We start from the raw sequence: 15,638 nt of genomic DNA on the forward strand, positions 1-15,638 counted from the left end.
CAGGGATGCAAAACCCAAGCCATTTAGCACCTCTTCCGGATGCTTCTCTTCAGTGTTAGCCTTACCTTTGATTCGCCCGGTGATGTAGAGGAAGCCATCCTTATCGAACTTGCCAATGTCCCCTGTGTGAAGCCATCCTTCCTCATCTAAGGCCTCCATCGTCTTCTCCTCCATGTTGAGGTAGCCCATGAAGAGGTGCCTTCCCCAGAGGCACACCTCCCCATTGCCATCCTTATCGGGCATATGGATTGTAGTCTTACATCCTGTGAGTGTCTTACCACAGCTGTCGAGACAGAACACAGAAACAATATGCTATGGAAACGATGGATGTAATGGTTGGGCAACCTTTGCGGCACTAGGCTTGTGACAACAATGTAACAATGTGCATGCAAGTTTCAGAGTATTAGGCGACACCAAAGAGTCTTCCGGCCGGCCTCTCACCAGTGCTTGATATGAGGCAATCCTGGCCCAGAAAGGTTAGTCATAAGCATGGTAAGGATATTTCACAAGAGGAGAGAACTTGACTACAGAGTTACTGTATAAGGGTCAATTGATAAGTTCTAGTTAAGCAAACTGAAATTGACAACAAAGACAGCTTTATACCAAGGGTTTGAAACAGGGAATCTCTCTCATTATCTTCCATTTTCTTTTGTTGACTGCTTTTGATTTTAAGGTTCTAAATAGTGGCAGAGGTAGGGTGTAGACTGGGGCACATAGGGCTTGTCAGGGAGCACAAGCCCTACTGAGGACATTTAAAAAAAAATATTTATAGTCTACAGAAATCGGATCATACATTTCCATACAAATCACTCTCATAATTTAAAATGTTTATACCAATGGTATTAAATGTATATAATGTATTTATTTTGTAATTGCAATTTAAAAATGTGTGTGTTTAATGTGCCTTAACGTGTTTTAATGGCTAAGTGGGTTCCAGACAGGACAGAGGCGGTAAGCAGATGCATATTCTGTATATAGCATAGTACAGCTATATTTCATTGCCTTCAAAAGAGACTCATGTTCATACCTTCACCTATATTCACAATAGCAAATTTAGCAAATAGTATCTTTCCTAATTTTAATGATTATAAAAGTGCAAGCCAACCTGTACTAGTCTTATTTATTGGACCTGAATGGTGATCCCAGTGGGTCTTTGGACACTTTGTCACCGTATCCCTGTATGCTTGGGGTGAGGAGGGTGCGTGCACAGTGGTGAAACGTAAAGCAAAGAAAGGCCTTGAGAAGAAATCAAAAAAACTACACTAAAACAGAAAGATAATTCCAAATCACTTTTAGACTTTTATCTGAGAGAAATGACAGGCAAAATAGAGGGTAAAATATTGGTGCCAGAACGAGCCTTAGAAGCATTTAAAATAGATACTATTAAGCCAGCGCTAGCATTCCTTGGGGTGTCCGCCAACTGACAATCAAACACCAACCCAGGTACCAGATATTGTTCAGGTCAATAGCACTATTGCCCAGTTAGATAATTCCATCAATTCTAATACTATGAATTGTAGCAATGATCTGATAACAAATAATATCATTAAAAAATCACAATCAATGAATACTAGTATGGCAAATTACAATCTGACACCAACTACCGTCCCTATCTTACCCCAAGCAACTTAGCAGCTAGCTGAGGATCTTAAAGAAAAACTTCAACCAATGATGGGCTTTGTAGTAACATTCACAAAACCATTCTTAATGTTATCTCTTCATAATGGATGACATGATAAGAGGCATAAAGAAAGGACCTGTGAACATCAATAATAAATTACAATCAAACACCCGACAGGATTTGGCCCAAGATGTTGCCTCTGTCTCCACAAGTACAACCAAACTAATATCTCAGCTTAATAAAGACAAGGAGAGTGTACCGCTCTGTGTTGGGGCAGATATATGTGCAAGTGTTCCCATGTTCCCATCCCTCACAAAATCCATCTCAACCTAAGGAACTGCTTAGCTCCAAGAGAAGTATTGGTTGTGAGGAGACACTCGATTTACTCCCTGCAGAGGCACCCTTAGTAGGAATAATTATTGATATCCCCACTCTTTCTCAGGGTAACAAAAAAACTACTTCCAAGATCAACAAAGCTACACATTGGATCAATAGCAGGCTACAAGGACCAGCTATAGACCCACAAGGGAAACTTATAGCCAGAAGGCTTGTTTGGGTAGGTAAAACAGCCAAAACTAGTAAAGGGGATTGTATAGTTATGACATTCCTTAATTCAAATTTAACAACTTCTCTGACCACATCTAATCAGGTTAGTCGTTTGCAAAATAGCCAAAGGAACCGTCAGACTATATTGGTTCCTCTTTCGTTCTTCTAACCCCATCCTAACCTCCACCCAGAGAGACAACTTGTGAATCTAAGTGAAAAGGGCTCTGCTAAACTGTCTCGAGATACCTGATGTTTCCAACCTCCGAGCACAGAGGCAAGTGCACATAAGGGAGTTGGGTGGACAAGTGGTCGCAGACACCAGACTTGAAATCTTGTCTACTTTAGAGGAGGTTGACTGACTAACAGAGTTTACGCCCAACAGTTCATCTGATCAGCTGTCCGCCCTTCACAATCCACTACCAACCCTGACCAGTACCATGGGTAACCTGAAGATGATTGGATGTCTTCCTTTAATTTCTCTGCTTTCATGGATAATTGTAGGTGAATGCTCCAAATTGTTCGATCGAGAGGGGATGACTGTTTTAATGACTCATGATCAGATTTTACTCCAGAAGACCTGGGTTCTGGAAGATCTGGTATTAGATGTTTTTTCTTATTATTCACTTCATTCTACAAAAAACCCCAGAGAGAGATATTTTGGGGACCTGACCATTCATTTAGGGCTTCCTTGAGTTTTTCTATCAACAATTATGATACCTATCTGAATTGTATTCAGATGTTACTTCCCACCACTAGTTCCTGTGAAATCTTAACAATTGTGAATTTCTATAATAGCCCCCAAAACACACAGAAGCCTCTAGTTTTGTTCTTTTAAGACATTTATGACAGACATAGTACTAAAGGATTTTAAGTAAAATAGTTTTTTGATCATAGGGGGTGATTTTAGTGTTACAATCTGCAATAGACCTTCTTTAGATCTATTTGACGAAAACGAATATTTAACCCTGGGGATATCGGAACCAGTATTGCTAGACCCTCAGACTAGTGCTAATGGTTTACTTCTGAATACTTGGTTAATAGAATGGGACATTCACTCCATAAATGGTCATGTTTCTTCAGATAACTCTGGCCAGTATACGTTCAAAAGCCATCAGGCCACCACCACTGCAGATACATTTTACATTTCTGCAAATAAATGGCATATAATCGAACAATTTGGGCTGGTTAAAGATGTTTATAGGGATCATCAACCCATTTTTCTTCACATTAAATGGCAACGGATACGACAAACAAAGAAATTGATAAAATAGCTGCTCACATTGTATAACTATAGTTATGGGGAGTCAGACCCACATTCTATTTTAGTATCATTTAATGAAATCTTGGTAAAAGCCACAGGAATATTTTAAAAAGAAAACACGTTATGTAAAAATAAAGGGGATGGTTTAATGATGAGGGTAGAACAGCAAAAGAAAACATACTTACAGTATTAGAAAAGGTACCGCCCCTAAGGATAGAGATAATGAAGGCAAGCACAAAATATAGGAAGTCCCTTGAAAAAGGAAACATTTTACTGGCCCAAATAGCCTGGGATGAGTTATTGGTGGCATCTACTAAACGCAATTCAAGAAATGTTGGGACCTAGTGGCAAATGGACATTTGTATAAACGAAAACCAAAGGGTACTCAGACAAACGTAACGAATATAGCATGGATCAAACATTTTTTGACTCTCTATGAGTAGAAGTGCAAGAGGCTAACGTCCAATCTCATTCCTTGTTGGAATTCTCGGTGAAAGAGGTGACAGGAGCAATCCTCGGTCAGGCCCATAATTGCTTCCCTGGGCCTGATGAAATACCAGCAGAACTCTTTCAAGATTTGATTGAGGGCTGGGCCCCTATGCTCACCATTTGATTTAATACTATCGTGAAGTCAGGTAGAATTCCTGCATCTTGGAAATTGGCGATCATCTTTCCTGTCTTCAAAAAAGGTAACAGAGATCGTCTGTCGGCCTATAGGTCAATATCCCCCCTTGATGCTAGCTTTAAGATATTTGGGAGGTCAATACTACCAACAATGGAACAGCTGGTACACTCAAAAAACATATTGGCTGACAAAGATCCCAAAGATCACAACAATCTATGACCCATGATGAACTGTCATTTTTCTGCTAAAAATATTGGACAACAGTGCTACCATCCAATCCAGTCATTTGTCAAAGCATCGTCAAAAGCATCTAACATCCTGCACACTAGACAATCTGGCTCCCGTCCATATTACAGTACTGAAACTGCACTACTAGACCATCAAATGCACATGTTAAGTATCTCACACAAAGGCAATACTGGAAAGCTTGAGCTGTTAGACTTGTCAGCAGCGTTTGACCTTCTGGACCATGACCGCCTCCTCCTCACCCTTGAAGATATTGGATTACACAGCCTGGATACCATTGGTGCCAGAACGAGCCTGGATACCATCAAATGGATACAGTCCATTCTCTCACATCAGACTTCTAGAGTTTGTTGGGGCACTCCACCTCACCTCTGGCACCTATTGCCTGTGGTGTGCCACAGGGGGCCTGTTTGTCTCCCTTACTTTTCAACTTGTACCTCTGACCCCTATGGGACTCCTTAGATAAGATTAATGTGTTTTTCGCTAACTACGTGTAACCCCCGGTTGGGGGAATGAAAGACAGAATCCCCATATGCACGCAAAGGTCCCTTTACTCAGAAATGAAAAAGAAAACGTTGCTGGGCGTGAGCAGAGCACCAGGGTGAACGTTGAAACCCTGCAACAGGGTTGGAGGCACTCCGCTCTGCGTCCTGACACCGCTGTGGCACGGGTCTTTATATTGGCACTCCCCTGACCAGCAGGTGAGTGCCTAAAAGCATTGTTGCCCCCGAGGTGCCACATTCACAGCCACAGGCCCAGACACATGTGATTACTGGCACTCCCAGAGCAGAGGAGAGCCCAATGTGTGTGTAGCCCTTGTAGGTGCCTTTCCCCGGCTTACTACGTGTGAGAGAAAATAAAATAACCAACCCCTTTCGGGTAAGAAGGCACCGAGACCCAGCTGCAAGAGTTCAAAGGATGGTTTATTTCTCCAGCTAGGAAATAACCCAAAAAACTCCCACCAAACATTTACATCAACTTGTATATATATCAATAAAAGTAACTCTAACAAAAAGTGCTAAATGGACCCGATTGGCCAGGCGGTGTGGTGCTGTAGGTGTGTGTGGCATCTCTTCCTTCTGGTTGGCTGAGTGGCTGACGAGATGACGGACGTCAAATATCTTTTGTTCCACGCAGGTCAGTGTCCGGTCACTGTGGTCACTACCTAAGCTAATATGTTGTATTCGAAAAACACTAAATAACAAATTATCTAAAACATTTTATGCTACTTTTCATATTTCTACACTAGTTACACATAATAATTATTGTCAGTATAATTGGGTCATTCGTGGCTTTAATTAGAGGCCTTGACTTTTATTGTGCATGTAAAAAGAATTAAGCTGTGTTTCAGATATCTCCTAAACTTCAAACCTATTAGTATGAGAAAAAAAACATATATTGTAGTAAAATGTTTAAGGTTAGTAGTGGGTGGGTTTCGCAGCACAGGCGAGGGTCTGGCACTTGAAAGAAATACCTTACAGGGAGCGCAGGGTCAAGATGGCAATAAATTGTTCTAAATGGGGGTGGGTAGCTTGCACGTTTATGGGGACGAACGAGCAGAAAGTGCTTAGCTCATCCTGGTTCACATGCTGGTTCTCATACTAGCAGTGATCTCAGAGGAAGAAAACTGTATCATATTGGTTGTTGCAACTTTCTCCCGCTTCAGCGTGAGAATGGAAGCGCAGAGCTTTCCTTCGCAGGGGGAGTGCAAGGGTGGGGGCCAGCCAGCTGCCTGCGCGCCTTGTGTGTGTGTGTGTCTGTCCTTGGCTGCTGCGGTGGAAGGGGAGCTGAGCATTGCTGTACTATAGCAGTGAGGCCTGTTTACCCAAGATGGAGTCAGAAAGGGGGCACAAAAGATGGATGCCCCGTGTCCTGCTCAGTAGTCCCATCTATGTAGCAGTCAACCATGGTTAACTTTACATAAGGGCAAGGGGCAATCCCATTACCGGAGGCACGTGGTCCAAGCCTTGTACTGAAGAGTGTATGGCACGAGGGGGCCTGCGGACCCCTCACTCCCATACATTCCCCCCTTTCGTTACATCTAAAGTAACAAACTACTTATCTCGTTCTTTCCGTTCTCCCTTCGGTAGCGCTCAGCTTCAGCCACAGCCTCATCCCAAGCAGGTGTACCCTTTATTGGCATCCATGCTTTGCACACACTTCTTAAACTGTTACCTCTTCTTCCATACTCTTATGGTGTGACCATTAAGTATATCCCACCATCCCCGTCTAAATCTATCCAAACATCGTTATACCACAGCAAGTTCTTTGGTTCTTTAGTGGTAGTATGATGTAGACTATCGACCACGTCCCCATGCTGCCTATAGATGGCAGTCATTCTATACTGCGGTGTGGTGTATTCTCCAGTTTGTACTTGGGCATCTATCATGGTAGCCACCGTTGTCTGTCGGCCCACTGTTACCATCATCATCGCTGAATTAGGTATATTATTTTCACAGCATCTTAGTCCCAGTTGGCACACACAGAATATTAGGAGAAGAAAGACAATAATGGGAATGAGTATCTTCGCTGCTATATTCACCCATGATGGTATCCAGCTGAACAGATTGTCGAACCACGTGTTGTTGTCTGCTCCACCTTCTGTTCTCATTCTTTCTCCTAAATTATGCACTGCTGTTATCACGTGTGACAGTGTCCCGTTATCAGCATCTGAAGTTGGTACGAACATGCAACACGCCCCCCCAATTTTTTTGCAAACACCGCCGTCCATCGCCGTGATAAGATCTAAGACATCTGTTTTGCATCGTCATCAGGCGCAGTGCACGGAGCTCTATTTTTATGATGTTGAATCCCTCTTCAGTGTCGTTAGCCAGCTGGATAAGCTCCCAGCGTGTTATCTGCAGCCATTTCGCGTTTGTCCTTGCTTAAACGCCTGGTGCTAGAAATGATGCAAAAGATGTCTCTGCAGATGAGAAAAGCTTGTACTGCTGCAGGATTTCAGCAAGGAGTTCTGACGATTTGGACGAAATATAGTTGGATCTTTTGCTGCGTGACAACTTGGTTCTCAATGTTTCTTCTGACAATAGTTTGTATGCTGGGGGCTCCGTGATTGTCTCATCGGGCGCTGTCGATGGTTCAGCCGATTGGCCTGCTGTCGAACTGTCAGCCGAAGGCCTTGCTGTTAACTGAACGTGGCTCTCTGGTATCACCATTAGTGTTGAGTTAAGTGTGGCTAGGGCACAAGTGCCCCTCCAAGATGCTGGGAGATGCAGGTAAACTCGTTTGCCACAGATCCAGTATATGTCCATTAATGCAGCAGTGCCTTTTTTCATGTCTGGTATTATTAAAGTCTTATTGCACTGCTGTGCGGTTCCCATATTCACCTTCCCTTCTCCATGGAAGCAAAGTTTGTGCGGTATTTCCCTTTGAATCTTTTTGGGTCTCTCTAGGGGTGTGACCAATGTCAGCTTGGTGATATGCTGTGACCAGATGGGGATGTACGTTTCTTTTGCCCACTCGTATGTTTCTTCTGGCAGCCCTCGAAGCCCCTAGCTTTGCATTTAATCGTTTCATCATGCCACTTGTCGTCTGCATTCCTTGTCCCTTTTATGATGAAAAATGGCTCTTGGAGGCAGATTACTCCTTGTCGTCTGCTGGTGCATGTTTTTTCGTTTTCCAATTTTTCCATGGCGACTGTGTGTGCCTGAAATTTCTTTTTTATTCTACACAGCATCAGATGAATCAAACATTGGGCCTCAGACAAGGGTACTTTCTGTGGAACTAACATTTTTTGGGTTCCAGTTGCATGAGGAATAAGTGAGCACACGTAGCAACTTTCATTACTTGCTTGCTTTGCTGCGGTGCTCATGTCTGAATACCATTTATTTGATTGGTCAGGGTGTCAGGGGTCCTCTATTTCATCTAACCCCAGATTGTGATAAATATCATCTGTTTTTTCCCGTCCCCCTTTTTCTCCTCCTTCTTTTGTTTTTTAATTGGGTACTAACTCGTTGATATTGCAGCGGGAATATTCTGGACCATGCATCATCAATGTTGTTCATGGTCACATGTGTGTATTCAGTAGTGGTTTCTGGTGCCGTGTGTGTGTGTATGCTTGTATTTCTGGAGTTAGTCAACCAATAGTAATCATTTACATTCCATCCAAGCTCTATTTCCTTCGCCATAGTATTACTCAACAATGGAATAGCAGTTTTGTTTGCCTGCAGTTGTTCATAGGGTGACGTTGTATCTATACTACTCGATTCAACGTTATAAGTGTCCTTCAAAATGGTTGTTACTCCAGTCCATATTAGTTTAGACCCTGGTTTTGTCATATTAGCCCCGCTCCCCCCTTTGTTCATTTCATTTGCCACAAATAAAACAACATTATACCAAATAAAATAAAACATCATTATTGCAAATAGTATGGCAGCATATTTTATAACGCATTCCACATGACTTAATCTACTGGCCCTAGTCGCATCCCTATTTCTATTTAACATTTCAGCCTGCTCAGCCGTTTCATCGCATTGGCTCATGTTGAACCTATGTGGGCGAGACAAATTCGTTAAGTCATCATGAAAAGAAATATATTTGCAATTGTTCATTCTTTTTCATCTTTTTGCTCAAATAGGCATTTAACAATTTCTTTCCATTTATCATAAAAACAATGAAGAAAAATAGGAAAAATAACACGATTCATATGAGATTTTAAAAGAAAAAAGAAAAAAGAGAGAGAGAGAGAGAAAGACAGAATATATAAAAAACATTTTGCTTTTTCGCTATTCTTTCTCTGTCTTAGTTGCAGTTTTCATCATTTCAGACAGTGTTAGCGATGCCATCCACACAGTCTGTTTCATTTTGGGGGAGTGCGACACCGCACGCCCTTCTCACATCTGAGAGGTGCACCCAGTATTTCAGTCCCTTCACTTTAACTGCAGTTGGGGTGCTGTACACCACTGTGTATGGACCATGAAATCTTGGTGAATTCCACCTTCTTACAAAACTTCTAACATAGATGTGTTCCCCTGGCATAAAAGGCCCCTCCGGGCTATCTGCTGCTGGCATGGAGGTGCCTGTTGCTGCATCTTCAGTAAATGGCGGAGCAATTTGTTTTGCTATGCTGCGTACTGCGCGCGTTAGCTGTGCTAGGTATTCCTTAAACTCTTCTCCCAGCACTGTGGCAGCCCTGTGTGCATCAGACGCCCTCCTAACAGGAGAGAGCGACGTGTGCATTCTTCTCCCTGTCACGATTTCGAGCAGGCTTAAATGTTGATCCTTGCATGGTTGATTTCTGAGTTGGAACAGTGCTAGGGGCAACGTGCTGCATAATTTCGATAATTTGCTTTTGAGCAGCCCGTTGATCCTCTCCACAACTCCATTGGCCATTGGATGTTAAATCGAACATAGTTTATGTTTTACCCCCAGAAGGGAGGTTACTTCTTTGAAGAGGTCATTCACAAAGTGCGTGCCGTTGTCTGAATGGATTACGTCACATATTCCCCACCGCGTGAATACTTCTTGCACAAGGAACTTGGCAGCACATTTTGCATCAGGATGGGGACAGGAGCCCGCTTCCACCCACCGTGAAAAAGGGCATACCACCACAATCAAGCATCTCGCTCCATTACATCTTTCTCCCATATCGGCGTAGTCGATATGTAGTTCTCTGAATGGACCTGTAGGGCGTGGCAAAGTGCCACGCAGAGTTCGTAATGTCATTCCTGAATTGTAAGTTTGGCATGTAGTACATTCGATCACAAATTTAGACAAGTATTCGTGCAGATTGGGAACAAACCAATCCTCCTGAATGTCTGAGGCGATGTGTTGTTTTGCAACGTGAGCTGGGAAGTGCAGTTTATGGAACGCTACTTCTAATAATTCTACAGGCATCACTACCTTGCCTGTCGTTTCCTGTCTCCAAATGAGATCTGTGGCTGATTGTTTACATCCTCGTTTGCCCCACAACTCCTGCTCTTCCCGTGGGGCCCTTCTTTGGAGTTCTATCAATTGTGCTATGGGCGTGTTACTGTATGCTTCTGCTGTTTGTTCTGCTGTGGCTGTTTTTACAACGTACTCTGATGTTGGTGTCTTATTGAAGTACGAGGCTTCCTTCGCTGATGTGTCGGCTGCCGCGTTCCCCAATGAGACAGCGTCTGTGTTATTGGTATGGGCTTGGCATTTAACCACTGCCACTACTGATGGCTCTGCTAAAGCTTCTATTAGTTCATTTAGTAACGTGGTATGTTGCACGGGGGAACCGTCTGCTCTTTTGATCCCTCTCCTTCGCCAACGTGATAGTCCTGAGTGAACTGTGGTGGTGGCGTAAGCAGAGTCTGAATATATTGTTACGGCACAATCTTTGGCTGTCTGTAATGCGCTGATTAGTGCAGTCAGTTCGGCTGCTTGTGCAGAGTAATGTGAGGGGAGGCGCTTTTGAACAATCACTTCGTATGTGTCTTCTTCAATGCGCACTACTGCCATCCCCACATGTTTCTCTCCTGTTTCTGAGTTTATGGATGCTGACCCGTCTATGAAATAGATTTCTCCTTCTGTAAGGGCATTTTCTCTTGCTTTGGGAATGTCATCGCCCTCTCCCTCATAGGTGCTACAATCGTGTTCCTGTAAATCCTCAGTTGTGCATGGCTCTGTAATGAATGTGGCTGGATTCACTGTCTTGCATCTGACCACATGTACATTTGGACTGGATTTTATTATTCCATAAGCAGATGCTCTTTGTGTGGTGAGAGTAGATTTTGATCTTTCCAAGATAGCAAATAATGAGTGTTCCTCATATAGCGTCACTGAACATCCCATTACGATCGTGGCACTTTTCTCAATGGCGAAGGCCGCTGCAGCGAGGGCCTGTTCGCAAGCAAAATGTCCCTGCATTACTGGGTCTAATATTCCACTGTAGTACGCTAATGGTTTGTGGCCTAGCGATGTCTTTTGTGTCAATACTCCTGTCATCAATGTTCTATTGCTGTGTGAAAACAGGAAAAATTCCCTTTCATAATCTGGATTTGTAAGGACTGGGGCGTCTGCAATAAGGTCTTTTAATCGGGAGAATTGGGCAATTGTCTCTTGTGTCCATTTTATTCAGGCCCTGTTCTTCTGTGCTTCCTTCAGTGCTTGTAGCATTGGCCGTGTGTATGCTGCATAATCGAGAATCCATGCTCGGCAATAGTTACATATGCCAAGAAATTTCTGTATGTCCTTTACTGTTTTGGGTATGATAATGTGTCGAATGGCAGCAGCTCTGTCTGGTAGTATTCTTTTTCCATCTTTAGATATTTGCTGACCGAGATATACAACATCTGCAAGGCAGTATTGTAACTTTCCTTTGTCCACCTTTTATCCCTTGGCAGCCAATATGTTAAGCAGTGTTATCGAGTCTTCTCTACACTCTTCTTCTGTTTTGCTGCAGATGAGTAAATCATCTACGTACTGTATAATGGTGCTCCCTACATCTATGTTGCCGATGTCTTCTCGTAGTACTCTGTTAAAAATGCTTGGGCTCTTGCAATACCCCTGTGGGAGTCTGCAGTGTTCATATCTGCTGTTTCCTAATGTAAAGGCTGTAAGGTACTGTGACTCTGGTGTGAGTGGCACAGAGAAAAAGGCATTTTTTAGATCAATAACAGTGAAGCAAGTTGCCTCTTTTGGTATACTGCACAATATTGATGCCGGGTTAGGCACTAATGGGAACTCTTTTTGGATGACGTCATTGAGTGGGCGGAGGTCCTGGACCATTCTCCACGCCCCTCCTTTTGCTTTTTTAATCAGAAAAATCGCTGTGTTGCATGGGGAGGTTGATGGCACTTAGATACCTTGGCTTAGGAGTGCATTCACTGTTTCTCTAATACCTTCCTCTGCTTCTTTGGATATTGGGTATTGTTTCACTCTGGGCGGGAGGGCACCTGGCTTCAGTTTTATCTTTATGGGAGTCACCTCATGCAACAATCCCACATCGTGTGGCCCTGTAGTCCAAATTTTAGGTGCTACCCTGGCCATGTCTTCCTCAAATATTGTCAGTGGGGCCTTTATGTTAGCCATGAGTGGGTTGTGTATTTCTCTGTATTGGATCATAATGTCACATGGTATGCTTATTTCCATTATTATTTCTCCATCCCCCTCATAATCGGTAAACAATTCTTCATCAGTTATATCTTTTAGCATTATGTTTGGCTCTATAAATAGCACACTTCTCCACTCGCGTCCCTGCACATCCAGGCCTATGACCACAATACGTTTGTTGGAAACTTGAACTGCCTCAATGTCTATAGATATAATTGTGCCTGGCACTACATCTATTGGTGTGATTGGGCGGAATATGAAGTCTGATGGTATTCTCCACTCTTTTTGTGTTATTTCAGGTACTACTCGGGCTAATACCTGTATTCCATAGACGAACATGTCCATGTCAATGGGGATCCCTCTCACTGCAACTTCCTTTGTAATTGTGCTTATTATCAGGAGTGCTCGTACGGGGCATACCCCTGGAGTCGAGCACACTATCCCTCTTTCAGTAAAGGCTATTGTCATGTTTAACTTACTGAGCAAGTCTCGTCCCATCAAATTGATTGGCGCGTCTTCGTAATACAATAAGGGTGCACGCACTGTTTTTCCCCCTACTGTTACATCAAGATCTTTTGTGTAAGGAACTTTTAAAATAGCCCCAGAGAACCCCTGCATCTCCAAATTTCTTCTCGAGAGCTGAAACCGTACTTCTGTGAGACATGATTTTTCTGCTCCAGAGTCTACAATAAAGATAAACTGCTTGTTTCCTATCTCTGCCGCCACTAGTGGTTCCTCATTTGCACTTTGTGTGGTGGATAGGACTGGACACGCAAGTACTCCCTGTGGGCTGTCCTAGTCTTGGTATCTTTGCTGACCCGGAACTGAAAAAACGTTGTCACCCACGACCGTTACGCCACGGAATGGTGCAGGGGCACCGTTTGCGGCTGCTGCAAAAGGGTTATTGTTTATGTTCCCTACTGGGTTTTGTCTTGCTATGGGCTGTAGTGCATTTTGCTGTTGTGGCTGTTGCTGCTGTTGTGGGGCTGGCTGTCTTTGTTGCATTTGGGGGTCATAACAGTACTGATCTTGTTGTCCCCCCCATTGGAGCTCCACAAGGGATACCTGGGTGTGGGCAGCCCCATCCCTGTTCATTGTTCATGGGCTGCTGCTGTTGCTGCTGAAAATACCCTAATGGTCGCATTCTACAATCTCGTGAATAATGTCCCTATCTTCCACAATTCCAACATGACCCCTGTTGTCGTCCTCTTGGTCCTTGCCCACCATACCCTCTGTTTCCCATGCCTCCATATCCTCCCCTCTGCCCACGGTACCCACCTCTTCCTTGGGGCGGCCTGTTCTGCCACTGTGATCCTTGGCATGGCTGTTCCTCTCCGTTCCACTATCCTTGGTCCTCTCCAACCCACTGCGCTGCTATCCCAATGGGTCTTCCTCCTGCGTTTTCCTCTCCTTGATTTCCTCTGTCTGCGGTTACGCTGGCAGTAATGGTGGCAACCTTCACTAATTTCGTCTGTACTAATTTTGTTTTGTCGGCTAGCCTCTTTTGCGTGACCTCCTTTTGTTTCTCTTTGATCATCCTCCAATGGTGTACAATTATGCTCTGAATTTCAGGCCAACCTTTGATCCCAGCTATTTTGTCCAAGGCCTTCTGCACCTCTTTCGGCAACCCCTTTTTAATAATAAAATAAAATAAAGCTATTGATTGATTCCATGCCGTACCAGTTTTTCTTCTCCATAAGTCTTGCACTCGCAAAATGAATTGCGCAGGGTCTTCGTTCTCCTCCATCGTGCACAGCATCACTGCATGTAAATCTGGAACGTCTGGAAATGCATGCCGCAATGCATCCCACACGATGTTGTGTTGTGCTCGAACATTATTGAATGGTGATCCATCGTGGCGATCACAGCTCATTGTTACTCCCGGGTACCCTGCCCTTTCCCAGATTGTGTCTGCTTGGTCCCCGATTGCTGATACTCATAAGCTTTTCACATCACCTATAGCTAACGGCACGCCTGCCGTGTTCTTCTCAAATACATGTATCCACTTACCTGCTCCTCCTGTCAGTGGGGGAGGAGTTTTAATAGGTTGTTTTTGTCCATTTGGGCCCACGGAATATAGTTTGGTCTACCTGCTCCTTTATGTATCAGTGGCATTTGTAGTTTCTGTTTCTTTCCTGTTTTGCTCGTTCTCCCTTTTTTCGTTTTACTTACCAGTATGTTTCCTGTCCTCCCTGTTTGTTGTCTTAATCTACCTTGCCATAATGGTGGCGATAGTGTGTCTGGGTAACGGCAGTTTGGCAGTGGGGAACCTTCTGCGGCAGCTGACTCTTCGTATTCATCTAAATCATCCCATACATCTTCTATCTCTGACTCAAGCTCGTTATTATCCTACCAGTTTTCCTTGGGTTCGTTTCCTTGTCTTTCACCCAGATCTCCACTTTGTTGACTCTCCGATGTGTTTGGGCGTATAATTCTTACTGGCTTGTTATTCAATTGGAACAGGAACTGTCCTGACTGCCACTCTTGTTCTTGTCTTTGCTGTGATGACGTTCCTTGCGATGCTATAGATTGCCCTGATACCGAGGATGCTGGGGTTGCATTTCTTACTGCCCCTATCGGGGGTGTGAGATCTGCCAGTGACAAAGGGGGTACCTCCCCTCCCCCTGGCAACATTTGCCCTTTGTCACATAGAGCTCTTAACCGCGTTATTTCCATTTGTACGTGTGCTAGCTGGCGATTTAAATCGCCTGTTAAACGTGCTATGTCCACAGGAGGCGCACTTGTGGGGCCGTACAGGCCTCCTTTGTCATATGGCGGAGGCTCAGGGGCTGTTGCCCCACCCTGAGCAGTGGGGGTGGGTGGTATATACAGGGGTTCACTAAACCCTACTGCTGGCCTGGTCATTAAGGGATAGATTTTTGTTACTTCGTTCTCGGTTGTAGTTGTTGAGCACTCCCCTTTTGGTGTCCCGCTTACTTCTTCAGGTATTTTCTGCTTTTCTATCTTTCGGCTGGTACCTACCTCTGCCGTGGGGGTAACTTCCTCAAACATTCGCCATAAATCTAATACTTCTCTCCGGTTCTGTAACTGTTTCCCTTTGTATCGTGCTAGCAAATGTGTTGATACTAGGTCCAACACTCTTTTGTCAAATGACCCTCCTTCTGGCCAAATTGGTATAACCCCATCTCCTTTTATCTCAGTGATCCACTGATCGTGATACTTCTGTATCCTGTCGCTATATAGTGGAAGGTGCTGGCAAATATGTGCCAGTGGCGTTACTCCCCCCATGGCAATGTTTCTTTTCCTTTCTTGTGTGTTCTGGTACCCTTGAGTCCTTTCCC

At 44.0% G+C, this 15,638-nt stretch overlaps 1 protein-coding gene across 1 annotated transcript in view; it reads right to left on the reverse strand.

Moving 5' to 3' along the window:
* LOC138510659 (long-chain-fatty-acid--CoA ligase ACSBG2-like) overlaps positions 1-15,638 on the reverse strand; it is a 508,494-nt gene that overhangs the window by 91,685 nt on the left and 401,171 nt on the right. The window contains exon 9 of the mRNA XM_069626444.1: positions 66-283. Within this exon, the coding sequence (XP_069482545.1) occupies positions 66-283 (218 nt within the window). The remainder of the gene's footprint in view (positions 1-65; positions 284-15,638) is intronic.

The sequence above is a fragment of the Ambystoma mexicanum genome, chromosome 6p (genome assembly GCF_040938575.1).
Source record: "Ambystoma mexicanum isolate Mex_15411 chromosome 6p, UKY_AmexF1_1, whole genome shotgun sequence".
NCBI lineage: Eukaryota > Metazoa > Chordata > Amphibia > Caudata > Ambystomatidae > Ambystoma > Ambystoma mexicanum.